The sequence below is a fragment of the Takifugu rubripes genome, chromosome 20, assembly GCF_901000725.2.
Source record: "Takifugu rubripes chromosome 20, fTakRub1.2, whole genome shotgun sequence".
NCBI lineage: Eukaryota > Metazoa > Chordata > Actinopteri > Tetraodontiformes > Tetraodontidae > Takifugu > Takifugu rubripes.
The window spans coordinates 7,608,767-7,626,347 of NC_042304.1; the positions used below are offsets into that span (position 1 = coordinate 7,608,767).

Consider the following 17,581-nt stretch of genomic DNA (forward strand, 5'->3'; position numbering starts at 1 on the left):
TACGGCATCGTTCTTATAAAAGCGGTGAAAGATGTCCAAAATTGTGTCTGGTGGATCAACTATTCACCTCCACTGAATAGTTTGTGTAAATTCAGCAAAGTCAAAAGACCTCAGTGGCATCAGTGCTGTGTTTCCCTTCAATCGGACAGCACACAAACAGGATGTAACTCCAAGTCCATCAAATTTAATCCCACTCTGACATAATTTTTCACAAGCAGTTGGCTAAAACGCATTCTGTAAGAAAACATTCAGACATTCGTTCAGTGTGCATCAAATTGCTAACAATATCTACACGTCAAGTCATTCTTTCCGCTTGCATGAAGGTCAAAGGTGGTGGTGCCCAATCAGCTCCCACTATGAAGGTATTCTCCCTGTGTTGTACATTGTGACATGAATGGCATCAAGCTGTGAGGTTTCTATTCGATGGTCCAGCAAAGGCTTCATGCATATCCAGAGTCTGCTGCAGGGCATATTGAGTTCAAAAACCGACTGAGACTCCGACTCAGACTCAGATCATCGTATACTAGTGGGTGAAGACGGATGCAGAGGTCTTGGTTGAGGTCTGGTTTGTCTTTTTTTTAATGGACCTGAGCCCGACAGCTGCCGGAGACAGAGTTGCGGTCATCGTTAAGAAGCACTGTGGTAGGATGTGTCCTCTTAAGTGATGTTCTCCAGGATATAAAAGACGAGCTCCATCACAAGCGGCTCGTCGCCTCTCTTGCGCCCCCTGCTGGACATGACGGGAGCCAGCATGTTATCCAGGGCGTCCAGGTACTGGGCAGGGAGAGGCTGCCCATTGCTCCCAGCCACAAACCCCACCTGAAAAAACAAACCATTCCTCTTCAGTCACTACTTGAATTTACAAGAGTTGCGTTATTATAAATGGCTGAACTATTCCAATTTTTGTTATTACATTTTAGGTGGGCTAGTCTGAAATGTGCTAACAACCGAGTGAAGATATGTACAAATACACAAATGGCACAAGCCAATGGCGATGTGTTTACCGAATTTCTGTCTCACCTATTTGCATGTGTTTGCTAAATCTGCATTGCCCTGAGCTGCCTGTACTTGTAATACATGATGGGATTTTAGCCAAGATAGTGTGGATGCTAACGGCCACATCTTTTGAGAAGACAAAGCAGGGGTTCCCTCTGACCTCTTGTGATTCAAAAGTGACACGCAGGCCCAGTTTGGCCATCCCATCCTCCTTCAGCAGTTTGAGGTGTGGACACAGTGCCAAGCAAAAGGCCCGGGCGATCCGCTCTATAAGCCGATTGTGTTCAGCGGAGTCACTTGTTCCTTCTTTGGGACGATCCCCCCTTTGGAGGAAAAACACCTGCACCAAACACCCACATCAGGAAAACAATTTCTCCGTAATTTCTATGATCATCAACTTTTGTACCTCTGTCCAGCGGATGATCTTCCCGTTTTCCTTGTACTCTGACTTCTGGAACATCTTTGTACTGCTAATGGACTCCATAGATTTTCCATCAATGGAACTTATAACACTGTGTGACACATATGCATTATTTAGAACTAGTTTTTTTGGTAAGATAAAAAGTATTTTTCACGACTCTAAAAATGTACTGTAATTTACATGACTTGTATGTATACACTACTTAAACTATCGACTATAGCCCAAATGCATATCAGTTATCTTTTACATTACATATAGTTATTTCAGATGATTTGTTGCTGTAAAGTACAATTGAGCAGAACTTGAACTTAAATGTACTGCAGCTCTCATACTCTCACAAGGAGCGCTCGTGTTAGTCTACAGCTGAGGGCTAAAAAACAGTTTTCACACTTGAATGTTCTGTCCGAGCACAATGGAAGCTGCCACACGAACTTAAGTGGACACACTCGCCCTTTGTTCACAGTGCATTTCTCCTCCACCCACTGTACACAAACAAGCTCCTGGCTCTCTGATTGGCCAAGTCGCCCACAGGTGACGGTGTACTCTTTCATCTCTCGCAGTGACCGCCGTAGTTCTGCCATGGTTTCCACGGTGATCTGCACCATTAAACCATCTGTAGAAAGGGGAACATCGATACGAGAGAAACACACAGGCGCACAGCAACGGCCACGCACACATATGCATGCACAGGTGGGCACACCTAGACAAACAAGTCTGATAAAGTGTACACAGACACACACATACAAAGATCAACATAGTCTGAATAAAGCACTCTTGAGGCAGGCACATCAATAAGCTTCATTTAGCATCATGGAATACCTGCCCCTTTAAATTGTCAGCATACCTTCTACAATACTGGATTTGGCAAAATAGCCTGCGGATGCTTTCAGTGCACTGCTGAAAATGAAAAAGCAGGACCCAGTAACTGCAGAGAGAGAGAGAGAGAGAGAGAGAGGGAGAGAGAGAGAGAGGGAGAGAGAGGGAGAGACCTTTTAAGGCTACCTGTTGCCTCCATTGTTGTTTGTCAGAATGTGGTGTCATGCACTGACTCCAAGTGTTCGGTAAAGGAAAGTGCAAATGCTGAGATTAATGTCCAGTTGCTTTGGGTCTATTTTGCATTTTATATGTCTCAGGGAAATCCTGTGTACAAACTTATTTGAATAAGCTATTTGTTACCAAAACATGTCTGACAGTCAGCATAATCATTGGCTCAGGATTTCTACCTCCTCACATCTGGCGCTATGCTTTATGGCCCACCTTTGCGTGGCTGGTTGTGGATGCTGATGGCCTGGGTCTGGTACTGGCCGTCCTCTCCTTGCACGCATATGAGGTGGGAGTCTGCCGCCTCATTGAAGCATGCGCCAAATGCCAACACGTGCTCATTGGACTTGTTTATAGCTTTTATGAGCTAAATATGAAACAACAGGTCAAAGGCTGGAGATTGAGGATGATCAAATGTGAGCAATTTGTTTATTCGAGCTTACCTCATTATATCTGGTGATTGGAATCTTTATGCAGGTTCTCTGAGCTTCTAGATCCACAGTGAGCCCCGGCACCATCGGTAGGCTGTAACGGTAATTCCTAAAGTCCTGAACGCGGCACAGGGAGATCGGTGTTGGTTCACGTAAGGAAGATCTGGCCCAACACCATTATACTCACCACTAGCAGTCTCATGATGGTGTGACCTATTTCCCCAAACAGGGGCTTCCTGAAACGAACACTGTAGAGCGGGCACGGGTAAACTGGAAGAAGAAACATCAGAGGGAACTGCAAAAGGGTGCTGGAGCATTATGCAGGTATGCAGGTACCAGAAGCTTACTTACATCTGTATTCTGCTCCCAGTCGCAGCATAAGGCGCAGAGGGAAGGCTTTGGCCCAGGCCACCTCCGCTCTGTGCACCAGCAGACCAAATAGGTAGGGCTGGTTTGGCAGAGGTAAACCTTGCAGGGACTGGAGGGTGGAGTGAACGTAGAGAAAGCCCGCATGCTCCTCGCTGCCAAGAAAACCGCTGTCGAACAATGACAGCGACAGATGTTTCAGAACCTTTCCTATGGGGAGAATGGAGGGAGAGGACCGCGAGTTTAGAGATTGGTGTCAATGTGTGTGTGTGTGTGAGTGAGTGAGTGAGTGAGACCTGTGAGGGATTCTCTGTAGACGTGTACAAAGTGGCTGAAAATGTCTTTGGGGAAGCTTTTCTCCTCAGGCAGGCACTGCAGCAGCACCACCACCTCCACCTGACCCACAGCGTGCATCCCTTTGGTTGTCAGGCACCAGCACTTCCTGTTAACATCTGTCAAAAACAATGGCTCAGTTGGGATATCTTAAAGCAGAATTCTAGATAAGTCACTCACCCCAGTGGGGGAAGTTGATTTAACCTTGATTTATTTAACCTGTATGGACGGCTGACCAGGAAACGGGTCTGAGACACTTTTATCCAACACACTGAAAATAAAGAAGGAGGAAACATACAGTTGACCAGCTTGACCATAGCCAGCAGGTTAGCGTTGAGGACGAACACCAGAGGCTTGGCCCTGCTGCCCTCCAGCTCCTGAATAAGCACCGTCTCTGAGGGCTGCTCATCCACCGTGTAATCTGAGGAAATAAGGAGATAAGTTACTGCTGTTGGTCTGCAGATCTTCTGTGAAGAATAAATTCCATATTTCTACAGTAACCGCTCAAGGACATTGGAATGACTGTCTTAATTGTATCCGTCATTTACCATGACGATTAGAGCAGCACTTATAACAGAACATCTGTTCACCCGCCAACGACTCATTAAAACAAAGACATCCAATTCGTAACGTCACACGTTCGTTATGAACCAGCCAGTAAATGAATCTCCAAGGCCTGCTCTTGATGCAGCAAATGGGCCGAACCTGATCCTCGCCGCCTCACCGTTCAAAAGCTGTTTTACCTCCTTTGACCCCCGTAGAGGTGAGGATGGGGGGAAGGCCATCCAGCGGGATGAGGTTGGACGAGCTGCTCAGTAAGGTTGTGGTCCCCCAGCCGTAAAGTCCACAGGCCTCCTAGAAGACAAGAAATGAGACGTGAAAGTGCACTTTAAGACCTCAGTTCAGCTTCTGTCTTGCGTCCTGTCCGAGCCTACGTTAACTGCTGTCCTGTGCGGCCGCAGCGCTCTCCTGATCTGCGGTGAAGCCGCGGGACTATTTCCCAGCCCGTCTGCAGCCCGCGTCATCAGGGGCGAGAATGGAGGTCCTCCGACCGGTGACGCCGGAGCAGATTCTGAGCGCCTATTGAGGATCTCATCTGCAAACCACACTCTCCTTTTACCCCTGGGGGGTGTCCCTGAGAGAAAGAGGGGTGGGGAGATGTCATCAAAACATGCCTTCGGGACAATGTCTATGGTAAAAGTAGTCCCCGCTCACGTTTCATGAGGGCTGAGTGACAGGAAACGCAAACTCGGCCTTCTTTACCATCCAGATGTGAGAGTTTGAATTTCAGACTGGAACAAAGTCCACAAAAAACCTGAGAGAACAAGCACATGTGTCCAAAATGACATAACCATAGACTATTTGGGGGGGTTCCTGCCACTCAACAAGCGTTTCCTTACCTTTCCGCAGGCCCGGCAGTGGTGCCTCCTCTTCGTGAAAGTAAACTTCACCCCGCACTTCATGCACACCTGCGCCTGAGCGTCAGGGACCCACACTGGGGCCACCTCCCCCAGGATGGTGCCTCGGTTCTTGGACAGGATACCACCAGATGTCTGCTCACCCTCATTGTCAGGTTCCCCATGGGATGCTCTTCCCTTCCCACCTGTAAGGTCCTGGCTGTCCACCACGGCTCCCCCATTAGTTCTGACCTTCTTACTCTGGCTCTGGGGCCCGTCAGGTGAGAGGCTACAGGGCGGTGCAGTGGTCTCAGGGGTGGACGACTGTCCCTGCTGCTCCAGCCGGCTCTCCTCCAGCTCCTTCTCCTCAATGACAGAGTCCTCCTTTGATGGCAGTACCTGGGCCAGCTTGTCACCTGTGGGCTCCCCATCGTCCGGCCATGCAGCTTCAGCTGGGCTTAGAACCAGAGGGCTGGAGGGGACGTGGTCACGCTCACACCACGTGGAGATGGGGGTTACAGTAAAAGCGCCCTCCTGCAGTTGGGAGGGAGACTGATGCTGGGATGGTTCAGCGCTCCCTCTGGTCGGTGTTGCTGAGGAGGGGCTGGATGAAGAGTTCGGTTGTGTCTGGTTGCAGCCCACTCCTGGTTTGGACGTGTCTCCATCTTTGAGCACAAGCAGACAGGGTCTGCTGAGCCAGCACTGCTGTGTGTCTTGAACCGATGGACTGTCTCCTTCATCTGGTACCATAACAACATAAACACTTGTTTACACAGTATGTTTAACTGCTGATAAAGTATGTTTTTCTAGCTTTTTTTCCACAAAATAATTAAAAATGTTAGTTTTTCTTAGAATAATCAGGGCTGAAATTGTAAAAGTATTGTGAATGTTATTGTTGTAGATGTGCAGTAAGCAGGGGCACAACAGAGACAGAGTGTGAAATATTTAAGTTAATTTACTTAATTACATGTACTTACAAAATATCAATTCCTAATTATCTTAAGTGAAAACACAGTGTTTGTATGTGTTAAGCGGTCATTGAGCTTCATGTCATTTCAATGTCCCTTTTAGGCTAAATGTTCCTTAACAGCCATCATTAACGCGGGTATTGACACACGTGCCCTTAATAGATTCTGCATGGCAGAGCTAATCAATGGAGCACACACTTCAGATGAAAAAGGGGCTGCTGTAAACATTGATGTTTGCAGCTGTATCATAAAGCTGCTTTTCCTCCCCACAGAACCAAAAGTTCGATAATGGATCCGTGTTTAATTGGCTGCGTGGTGTGCAGATCTACATGTAAAGGATGTGTTCTGTGCTCCACATCGCTTGTGTGCGTATCTGACAGTGTCCTGCTTTCACTGTGCAGGCCTCCATTCATAATCTTCCAATGAGATAATTACCTTGTGTGATGATAATCACCAGTTACTGTGTCATCCTCCCCTGTCAGAAATAGCCCCACCTCGCAGTGCAGCGGAGTTAATGTACCCAGAGCTGCTGTTTCATTGCCCTGTAACAATCTGATGGCGAATGGTAACGACTTTGGGGCTTGAATCGACTTAAACAGGCACAGAAATCAGCAGCGCCAACCTCCCATCGCGGTTCTTCTGCGCGTATGACGTGTGTCCTGGCACAGCATCGACCGGAGATGATCAAGTCATTTACCCCCCGCTCGAGCTGCTCGAGTTTCTTCACAGAAACGTTTAAAACAATGCTGCCTGTGCCGTTTCACCGGCGCTGAGCATTCTCCGAACAGGCGGCGCGGCTTCACCGATGCAGCTGACTGGCGCGCTCGCTTCCCGGGACGGTGACGCATCCATCACACGTGCAAATGTTTAATCCGCTCGCACCGAAGGAGGCCGGCGGCAATGCGACACTCAGCACGCCCGCCAGGACACTCTTTAGTGGGGCGACTCGCTGGTCCCCGCCTGGAAAGCGCGTCAACTGCGCGTTTCTGCTGATGCGGTTTGTGCGCGGAGAGAAATGCTGTATCAGCGTTTTCTGCGTAGCCAGCAGAGTCCCGCAGAATCATCCTGTAGTGGGCAAAATTCTAAGTGAAGCATCAGCGCCCTGCTGCTCGCAGCTCCTACCTTCAGTTACGGCTCCTAGAAGGCTTTCATTCTCGTCATCCCGTCCGGAGAAGAACTTGAGCATCGCTGCCGTTGACGTGAGCGCTGACAGCGGATCCCAGCAGCAGCAGCAGCAGCCTGCTCACGCAGCTAAAGATGGGCTGACTTCACCCCTCTGTGATCCTCCTCCTCCCCCCGTTGCCTCTCTGCAGCGCTTTGAAGAAAACTCAAGAGGTGTGCAGAAACGTCCAGCCGCAGTTTGCCAGACAGGCCAACCAGCGCGCTGCAAACCCGCCACATGGGCGAATGCTGAGGTCTCAGCAGGGAAGCATCCTCCAAATCCACAAACTGCTTCAAAGACCTTCATCATTCAAATGATCACAGCACCATATAGAAATGTCAATCACCTTTATTTTATTTCATAAACAAAAAAGGTCTTAAGACTAATCCTGCCCACGACGGAGGGGTTTTACACGTTTCTTTTCCCCCCCAGAAGGCAGGATTATGTTTTTTGTTTATTAAGCTTGCCAGTTTGTCTCAGAGATCTGTGGGCCACAGTACAATAAAAAAGTCTCTGGTATATGGAGACAGCGGCTGATGCGTCCTAAAAGCGCCGACAGGGTTTCTTGCTTCCACGCCCTCCCGTCCGCGTTCATGCCATTTTCATGGGCCTCAGTTTGCCTCGTTCTTTGATGCTTCATCAAAGTTTTCAACGAGATCTGTAAAACAGAGTACTAATGTTATTTTGGGGTATGATGATGCATTTGGAAGGTCATCCTATACAGTCAATGATCCCTTTAAATGCTGAGAAAAGAGTAACCAGAAGGTCTGTCGCATGTATTTGAGGTCCTACCTGGAACGTCATCGTCCTCCTCCTCGATGTCTTCTGCCTTTGGAGTCTTGCTGTCCAGAGCTGTGAAAAACGGAAAATTACACGCTCACACCTCAGGTTTGATTGGTTTTAAAAGAACGGAATTAACAGCGTTGAAGAAATTGATGCTGAGCAACAAATTAAGCGCGCCTGTTATGCTTGATTCATAGAATACATGCAGTGAATATTAGTCATAACATAGAACGCTGACAATACACACAAAGTTAAATGAAATTTGTATTTTCTATATAATATGACAGGTCAGAGAGACCCAGGTGCACCCACCTTGCCGTGGGAACTGTTCTGCCAGTTTGCGCAGGCTGCTGAGGCTGTCTGCTCCGAGCTGGCTGAGGATGCCAGGAAGCATCTCTGTCAGCTGTTTGGTCTCACCATGGCCAGTGATGGCGAAGGTGTTGGCGGATAAAGAGGCCTGAACTTTGGGGTTGTTAAAGTGGATCACGGTCCCGTCATCTCTGATCATATTCACCTGCGAGGACAGCTCAGTTTTCAAAGCCGGCGGTGAATCGGAGAGGTCTCACTGTGAGCCAAGGCAAGAAATAAAATAAATTTACCTCTTCGATTCCAGCGATATTGTTGACTGCCAACTTCTTTAATGAGCTCTGAAGCTTTTTGTCATCAGCTGTTGCAGTTCTGTGTACCACCTTCTTCTTCCTACGTGCTGATCCCTGCAAAAATGTCAGGCAACTATGTATTAATATTTGTAAACACTGACTAAGACATAGTAAGTTTTTCCTCTTTCCCAGTTACGAGACATTTACTGAAACATTGCATGGATGTAAATTTCCCATAACATAACACACAACAGAAGAAGTATAGTTTATTTCATACAATACAAATACAAATATTTTTCCTTGTATTCAGAAATACTGATTCTGTTGCTACTTAAATAATAATATACTAGAAAGGGAAAATAAAGGCTACACACCTTCAAGAACACAACCATGTACTACTATTGGTCAATTAATTAATAGATATCTAAACATGTTTACAATTATGCCTACTCACCTTACCACCTATCCGGACCTGGGCCTGAAGTTTAGCCAATTTTTCTTGATTCATTTTCTCACCTACAAAATGAGGAACACGTGGAAGATGTCGGCACATGATTTGTGTTATTAAAGAGCAATGTGGGAGACTAGCTAGTAGCTAGGCTAAGCTAAGCTCAAGATGTAGCAATGCCATACAGAAATAAGAACCTCTATTCCAAAGACCAAATCTGGCAGACATTAAATTGGGTAAGAGAACTATTAATTAGTGGCCCAAGCGCACTGGTTGCCACAAAAGTGCAGTTTTTTTTATCTGACTTATCGACAGCCATTCTGTTAGTGTTTGTCAGGTTAGCAGCAACAGATGAAAACATAACATATCAGCCTCCTGACCTATTAAAAAAAACAAAACAGCGTGTTGTTACTGCATCCAATAAGAAAACCGTATTCCGTCAACACTGTACCATCGACACACACGGAAAATTTTACATGAAATTATATTTATCGACCCAAACCTGCTAAAATATCCACACAGTCATGCGGCACTGAAAGATGGAGGCTATGAGGAAGATATTACGTCACAAATAGACAGAATGTTTCTTCTTCGTCTGATATGTTTCTCCAGCCTGCTGCCATCTAAAGGCCAATTTATGTATTACAACATACAGAATTTTAAGGCGCATATATGAAGCATGGAAAAGTAATGTAAAGAAAAACCCTTTCGTCTAAAACCAATTTTTAGAACCATTTTAAACAAAGTAAAAATGAGACCAAGGCTGCCTTTAAAATTGCATTTATTTTTAACATTTAATTTGACAAACCAAAATAGAAACTCACGAAGGGAATATAAACCCTGCACCTTTCTTTGAAAACAACACACAAAGATCCAAGTTAATATTTTCTAAATTCAAAGTTGCTTCATTTTGTTTTCTGTAGATCCAAAGTGGTAAATTCACTTGTATTTTATAATATCTATATAAGTTCTATATTATTTATGTAAGATTTAATTGAATACAGAGTTATAATATTTATTGACATGATGCAATCACATTGTTCAAAGTCATTATTTTCATGCAGACATATTGTGAGTCCAACACAGGGAATCCAACAGTACACAGACGACCACAGTACTGCAACAAACAACTTGAGTAATACATAATAGGTAAACTAAATTAGCTTTTTATATGGGTCAGTTTCCTTTGAATGTCTGTGCATCTAAATTCTTCACAGCTTCTTCCCGCTGGACTTCCAGGCGATGAGAACACATAGATTCAGCTGATGGCTTTGATCCCAGTGTCTCGCAGAGGTACGCCATGGCAGTGACAGGCCGGTGGACCGACTGCTGAGGTGCTGGTCTCCATCGAGCTGTGGAGAAAACTTTGCTGCCAGCGGTGAAGATGATGAAAATTTGTTCCCCAGCAGTTGTTCAGCAACATGAAAAGCTTCCTCATGACAGCTTTCCTCAGCAGGATGTAAACCCAGGGGTCCAGGATCTGGTTCCAGGTGGCCATACGTACAACCATCAGAAGATTAACCGACGCAGGCTTGTCTTTCGCTCTGGTGCTCAGCATGATGATATGGAACTGGCGCAGTCATCAAAGACAAGAGCGTGAAAAACATGTCATCTATTACAATGCAAGCTTTGGAAAAGCATCATTAACTGTAAGCGACCGGAATTGAACCCTTTTGTGGATTAACAGATGTCACGCAGGCACAGATGGAGCTCTGTGCACATTTTCAAAATGTGATGCGCAGGAGGAAGGCCATGCTCATTTTAAAAATGTGGATCCATAGGTGTGTGTGTGCGTGTGTGTGTGTGTGTGTGTGTGTGTGTGTGTGTGTGTGTGGAGTGCAGCTCTAAGTGTACGTGTAAGACCATCAATGGGATAAATTAATAGTTCATGCTTCAGCAGCTGTAGCCGTGTCATAGAAATCTGAAAACAATCATCAAACATTGTGAATCACACCTGCCAGGTTATTTTGAGCTCATTATCTGCTGCTACAGTACTTATAATGTTCAAAATCTCATGAAAGGCTCCAACCAGAAGACGTACTTAGAAAACCAGAATAATAGCTGCTGTGTGGCAGTGAAATGGGACTGGGCATTTTCAGGAGGAAGCTGACAAAAGAAAAGAATCAAGGCAGATGTTAAAAACAAGAATGTGTTGTTCTATACCACCTGGGCCCTGAACTCTTGACCTCAAGGGTGTTTTGTGACGGTGCTGGCTTCAAACTTGATTCAATGAATATTCATATGAATGTTTTTAAGTGGGAGATTATAGCAATGATGATGTCTTAAGCCAGGATACATTTAACTTCTTGGAAAATGTTGCATTCCCCCACATTTCTATGGAAAAACCAGAAATAAGTCAAACTGAAGTGAAAGCTGCCTCAATGGAAAGATGCCTGCCTAAATATATGAAGGAGAAAGTTAATTCTTATTTCCTACCTCTGTGTTGACCAGCATTAAGTGATTCAGTTATGTTTTAAACTGTTTTTACTTAATAACATTACCTATCTCGATTTTCCTATCACCTACTTATACACTGGGATTCTATAGGCAGACAAACCTCTCCGCATGTCTGGTTCTTACCAGTAGTGGCCCCCAGCATACACACGAGACCACCATTATTACGAGGAGTTGGCCGATCATCTCAATATGGTGCGACGTGCTTCGGCAGTGATGCTTGTGGCTCTGCCTGGCCTGCAGCAGGGTGCAGCTCGTAAGTGTATTACACACGATCGACAGCAGCAGGGCCAGCAACCCCAGGAGCGAGAACAGGAGCGGCAGCAGCACATCCAGCCAGTCTTTGGGCTCCTCCATTTGGAAGAAGCACCAGCTCCTGGAGCTCTGCACCCTGTAAGGCCTCTGCAGCAGAACAGGCAGCACAGCCACCAGGGCAGCAAGCAGCCAGGTGAGTCCCAGCAGCCTCTTCATGTGGTGTGAAGCTAAAGTTGTGGAGTGGAAGATGGGCCGGGTGACTCCGATGCAGCGCTCCACCGCCATGGCACCCCCGAGGAACAGAGGGCTCAGGCCAAAGAAGACCATACACACACCAAAGATGATGCACATGATGTGGTGAGGGTCAAACTTCTCCCACTTCCCGTGGGAGCTGTAGACAAAGAGCACCAGAGAGCCATTTATGATGTGACCCAGCAGGTCCGTGACCACCAGGCTGCTGGCAAACAGCAAGAAGGACGCCTTGGACTTGACCCGGGCACGGGTGTAGGACTTAACGAGGATAAAGAGAGCGAGGCTGTTGGAGAAGATGCCAACAGTCATGGAGATGACAGAGGAGGTGACAGACAGTTCCCGCTGCAGGTTGCAGGTATTGTTGCTGGGTCTGACCTCCAGCTTGCACCCTGACTCTGAGCTCCCATTAGCTGACATGGTTCAAAAGAATGTGAGCCTAAAAGGAGATGTGAGATGGACTTTGATAAGCACAAACGAGAAAAAAACATTTTCTAGCAAACCAGATATTTTCTTTTAAAAGAAAAGAAAAAAATTCAGAGCTCAGCTGTGGTGTAACAGGTCTAATCATCAGCGATTAAATCCAAACTGTTCGACCATGTTTCCAAAAGTATTTTTTCGTAAACAAAGGTCACATGAAGTCAAACGATTTGCGTCAGGGCGAAGCTAAACACACTTATAATCTACATTCTGGTCGAGTGATAAGTTTATCCAGTTGGAAACGCGCGTTCCTCACCTCAGGTTTGGTCTTCTTTCTCACAACTCGCCATAAAGTCCAGTCTCTTTTAATCTTCTCTTTCCAGTTTATATATCCGACGTGGTTTCAGGAGACTGATTCCTTAGTTCCACGAATATCCTCGATGTTCCTGTTGAGGCAGCTAAGTGCGCAGTCTGATCCTTCTGCTCCGCTGCTCAGAACAGGCGGACGGAGCTGCTGCGTAAAACACCTCTGGACGTGCTGGTGGCGGAGTAAGATTACATTTATTTAAAAAGGGGGGAAAAAACGAAAGAAAGGAAAAAGGAGCCAAATTTGAATAGGAAAAAACACGTTTTGATATGCTCTTTTATTCCCAGATGTCGCAATTAGGCGCGACTGTCCGACTTTAGACACATCTGTCGCCTTTTAGTTAAGTAGCAGCAACGACGTTTTAGTTATTATTTTTAAAGTTATTATTTAGGTATCTTTATTTTTAAGGCGTCCACCGACTCTGGCTATGGGTCATCCTGTTGCGTGTGCGTCGCAGAGAAAGGTTGAATAAGTTGTGATGACGTGCTGCTAGAGCGGACTGAGACGATGATGGAGGCACTCAAACGCACAGTAATGGCACCAAAACCTGGCTTTATTAGGGCAGGAAAGTGGTCGTTTGTGTGTCCAATGTGCAGCCCCTTGCGATTTTACTGCGACATCAACTCCTCCCAAGGGTTTTGCGCTACTACTTTATACTTTTTAATGTCTTAAGAGAGCTGGGTTTTAGTGTCTATTACGCAGCAACGTTACTTTTTTATTTCTGTTGTTCAGTGTCAGTTTAATCTTGAGACTCCTTTCAGATTTATGATGCTGTTCAGGGTGATTATGCTAATGCCTAATTCAAAGCTAAATGTTGTATGTTTATTCATTTTTAAGATATGAAGAAATTATTTAATCCATGTCGGGAAAAATAGCAATAACCAAGTTCTCAGGAGAAAGATATGATGAAAATTTATTCTCAACACTTGTTTCCTTCCATCCATCCATCCATCCATCCATCCATCCATCCATCCACCATCCATCTGTTTTGTTTTGGCTATGATCATCTGTCAACTTTCCTTTTTTAATATAAGTTAAAAATTGTGCACAGGAAACTGAAAACAGATGATACAGTAGAGGCAGAAAACCCACGTTTCTGTTGTAAAGCTTCAGTCAAACCTCCACTTTACTGTCTGACGCTGCCCCAGAGGCAAGAGAGGAGCAATTTCCAGCAGATTCTACTTGGATTTACCGATATGATGTCTTTTTTCAAGATCTTTGGACACACTTGAGTGAGTATAAGTTTAAACTGTGACAGAGGTTAGTTATGGTGAATTCAATCTGGGAAGTCTGGGCTTCTCTCCTTAGGCTGCTGCACCCGCGACCCGACCCCGGATAAGCGGTAGAGAATGGATGGATGGATGGATTAATTCAATCTCAGTATAATTCTGGAGCCTTCATTGCCACCCTTTCTTAGTAGTGCAGGAAGCTGTTTATCCAGAGAGGAAGTTCCTGAGTGATATCGAGGAAATCTGAGCCTTTCGAGTGCGATGCTTATTCTGTAATTTCACTAAGCAGTGCTGTTTACCCTCAAACCCCAACGCTCTGCTACAATATGATGCGAAGACCACAGAAGTATTGAGAATTCAGAATTTTTTGGAAATCACAAGAACGATACAAACTTCTCCATGTCTCCTGATATTTTAATTTGAGTCTTAACAACCCTGACGTGTTGCCAGGCAACCTTAGAAGCCACAGGAAAATATCAAATAATCCTACTTTTGGTGTATGTATATTAACTTCTCATTGAGAATATTTGCATTTCAAAGTTGTCCAAGGGCTTTTTTTCTGTTATTGGTGGAACTTTTTAACATCAGTGTTGATTTTACAGCTTTTCTGAACATAATTACAAAGGACTGATTATTGTCTATCAAATTGCATCATCAAGCTCTGGTATTTCCTTTAGACCCTGCCTGCTCATGTAAACTCAAAGCCCGAGTATAGATCATAAAGCGTCTTTGAATCACTTGGACTTGGGTGAGATAAATTTGATCAAACATACAAGTGTAGTGCCCTGAATGACCCCCCCAGCCATGCCTTTGCTTATGATTCCATCACTGAATTCCTCCCAACTCGCTGATAATCTGTTTTAAAAAGTGGAAACTTTACTGTAAATACAGTGCCGCTTGGTGGCACTGCCCTCCCATCGTAAACATCTACATGCAGTTTTCCTCCCCTCCCAATGTATGTCTGCCCCCCCACAATCCAGAAATGTGCACATCAGATTGGCAACTCTAAATTGCTCCTTGCTGTGTGTGTGTGTGTGTGTGTGTGTGTGTGTGTGTGTGTGTCTGTGTGTGTGTGAGAGAGAGAGCGAGAGAGACAGCTGAACTCCACTCATTACTTATTCAGACTAAACGACAACCTTTTTCTGTTTGATTATAATCTTCACACCCCCCTCAAGCTGTGCTGTCGCCCTTGACCACGGTGGGGTTGCTGGTGATGCGCCTGACCCCCTGCCACGCCTCCTTTCAGACCCCGTAGGCCTTCTCGCCCCTCCCCTGCCTCTCAGCTTGGCTGCCCCATACGCCACCCTGTAATGTCGGTTAGCCTTTCAGTCTCCAAGCTGCGATGGCCGAGGGAGTAAAGTCGAGTATCTGTGACCAGCAGCCTGCAGCTGCCCCCCCCCGACCATCTTGTTTGCTGCCATCGGCAGCTTCGACTCATCCAGCTTGTTAGTCGACCGTCCAGTTGTGGGAAAAACTCCCAAAATCACAGCCAGGGTCCGCGCTCGTCGCAGATTTAGACCCGTCACTCTGATAACAGTGGTGGGTTGAGGGACTCGGTCACATGATCACTTATTCATGGTGAATGACATCTCGCAGGTGACATTACAATGGCGTCTGACAGCGGCAGAGCAGCAGCTGATGACGTTAGACAAGCACACAATACTGGGCTGCAGTAATGGCGTGGCGTCTTCGGTGGGTTCAGATGGAGCAAGAAGCACAGCATGGTAAAATTGGCTGTAATTCCTTTTCTCCCCCAGCACTCGCGCTGATTTTATGTGTCTCGATAATCACAACAAAATGTCCTGTGCTCAGATTTGCAGGGCGCAAAAGTACCTCTCGCCTCTTTTGCCTTTCCCCTCGCTCTCATCAGTTCCTTTCACCGTCTGCCTCGCCGCCGCGAGCTCCCTCGTATTTTAAGCTGTTAATGGCGCCCAGCGGGAGCCACGGGTGTAGGGAAATGTGTCAGAGCTGTCGATCGAGCCAAGAAAGGACAGGACGTGGTCAGCACGGATCGCCTCCTGCTTTATGAGGTGATGCTGGGTTGATCTGGTGTTACAACACCATCAGTTACACTTCACATCTCCTACATTGCAAATTATGGGATATATAATTGGGTTTCTGCACTTTGGAAGACTGAATCAAAGATTATGTAGATTATGTATCAGAGCTGAAGTGAACCAAACGTTAAGCGCCCCCGTTGGTGGGCTGCAATATAGACGACCCCCTCCCCTTGGATTCATTTTGTGAATCCAATTTTAATTATTTTATTGTGAGCTGGTGCTGAGAATCTCCCGCGCTCCAGACTCACACCCAGTTACACCACAATGTCAAAGATGTTTAACCAAAGCAGGAAAGAAACTGGGTCAGAAACGGAGTGGAATGATTTTCTACTGATGTAAGAACAGTTCAGTGTTTATATGTATTCAGCCAGAGCGCCCAAAGTGTCTCCCTGATAAGAAACGCCGGCGTTATTAGGGATCATGAGAACAGCTCAGAGTGATCTCTTATCTGAGTCTGAGGGTGTATTCAGACCAAACGTAGGGACAAATGTTCCCACAGAAGGGCCCAGGAATCCAGAAGCTCGCTTGCTTGCTTTATGGAATTGTTGTGCACGATGTCAGCCTTTATTTACAATATCATGCTCGATGTCTGGCTGAACTCCCTCAGTCTGTAGCCTCGCCTGCACAGTGTCAACAGGAAACCTGGCCACCTTGCAGGGGTTTATGTGGAGAAGAGAAGTGGTGGATCGACAGATCCTTCTGTACGACGTGCAGTGAAATGTGCAGTGTGTGTCCCACCTCTGAATGCAACTAAACAACCTCAGATAAAACCTAGGAATATAAAAACGTAAATATAAAGTGAATTTAATGTAAAGAGTGCAGTTAAAACTGTTTACTAGGGATGGGCTGAGGGAAAGAAGCTCCTCCGCACCCTCCTGGTGTTAGCCTTCAGCCAGCAGTAGCGTCCCTCTGAGGGCAGCCAGGATGAGCAGGATCCCCTTGGATTTTGATGGCCCTGGTTCTAAAGTATTTAATATCAATGTCCCGCAGGTTAGGGAAGGTGGTTCTGATGATGACGCGCCTCGCTGAGGTGATAATACTGCCCGAAATGATTCTCTCGACGCTGCAGGTATAATAGTTATTTAGTGTGGAGTCCAAATTTCTGTAGACACCGATGGGCCTTCTTTAGTTTTGCAGATGTTCACTCTTGGAGTTGAGATGCAGATGAGAGATGAGGAGATGAGAAGAGCCACAACCGTATCTCTGGCAAACTTGACAATGACAAGCAGTTAGAGTGAGCACAGCAGGGGGCTGAGCACACACCCTTGAGGTGCTCTGGCGTTGAAGGTGAGGCGGAATAAGGTGCGACCCCCCACCTGAACCTCTTCTGCTAGTCAAGAAACTGACAAGGAAGAGTTCAGATCGAGCTTAGTGGCCAGTCTGGCAGGAACTACGGTGCTGATGAGTAATCCACAAGGAGAATTCTAACATAGTTCCCCCTCCCAGTGCAGTTGGGTGGACGGGGTGGACGTCAGTCAGGGAGGTGAGCAAGGGGTTCTGGACAGAGATGACTATGGGGTGTTTGAAGCGGGAAGGGGGGGGGTGTGATGCACTGTGAGAGGAAGAGATGGAAGATGGCTCTAAACAACCAGTGCTAGCTTC

General features: G+C 46.1%; 3 protein-coding genes across 4 annotated transcripts; all 3 read right to left on the reverse strand.

Annotated features, from left to right (window-relative positions):
- Positions 1 to 582: 582 nt before the first annotated feature.
- Positions 583 to 7,381, reverse strand: zfyve9b (zinc finger, FYVE domain containing 9b). The gene is made up of 16 exons (XM_029828894.1): positions 7,076 to 7,381; positions 4,989 to 5,725; positions 4,804 to 4,903; positions 4,524 to 4,723; positions 4,332 to 4,443; positions 3,887 to 4,009; positions 3,552 to 3,707; positions 3,241 to 3,465; positions 3,077 to 3,159; positions 2,902 to 3,006; positions 2,675 to 2,825; positions 2,262 to 2,342; positions 1,868 to 2,030; positions 1,403 to 1,508; positions 1,157 to 1,336; positions 583 to 819 (listed from the first exon to the last, which is right to left on the reverse strand). Exons 1-16 carry the CDS (start codon positions 7,137 to 7,139, stop codon positions 658 to 660), a joined length of 2,748 nt encoding a protein of 915 aa, XP_029684754.1. The 5' UTR covers positions 7,140 to 7,381; the 3' UTR covers positions 583 to 657.
- Positions 7,382 to 7,447: 66 nt separating this feature from the next.
- Positions 7,448 to 9,578, reverse strand: btf3l4 (basic transcription factor 3-like 4). 2 transcript variants are annotated; one of them, XM_011614625.2, is made up of 6 exons: positions 9,448 to 9,578; positions 8,952 to 9,013; positions 8,498 to 8,611; positions 8,211 to 8,412; positions 7,908 to 7,967; positions 7,448 to 7,773 (listed from the first exon to the last, which is right to left on the reverse strand). In XM_011614625.2, the coding sequence occupies exons 2-6, from the start codon at positions 9,003 to 9,005 to the stop codon at positions 7,727 to 7,729; spliced, it is 477 nt and encodes a 158-aa protein (XP_011612927.1). In that variant the 5' UTR covers positions 9,006 to 9,013; positions 9,448 to 9,578; the 3' UTR covers positions 7,448 to 7,726. The 2 variants fall into 2 exon arrangements, with proteins under 2 accessions (XP_011612927.1, XP_011612928.1); XM_011614626.2 differs by lacking the exon at positions 9,448 to 9,578 and adding an exon at positions 9,326 to 9,405.
- Positions 9,579 to 10,171: 593 nt separating this feature from the next.
- On the reverse strand, positions 10,172 to 13,198 carry ptgfr (prostaglandin F receptor (FP)). Its single transcript, XM_003974035.3, has 3 exons — positions 12,640 to 13,198; positions 11,526 to 12,342; positions 10,172 to 10,515 (listed from the first exon to the last, which is right to left on the reverse strand). Exons 2-3 carry the CDS (start codon positions 12,321 to 12,323, stop codon positions 10,204 to 10,206), a joined length of 1,110 nt encoding a protein of 369 aa, XP_003974084.2. The 5' UTR covers positions 12,324 to 12,342; positions 12,640 to 13,198; the 3' UTR covers positions 10,172 to 10,203.
- Between the last annotated feature and the right edge of the window lie 4,383 nt (positions 13,199 to 17,581).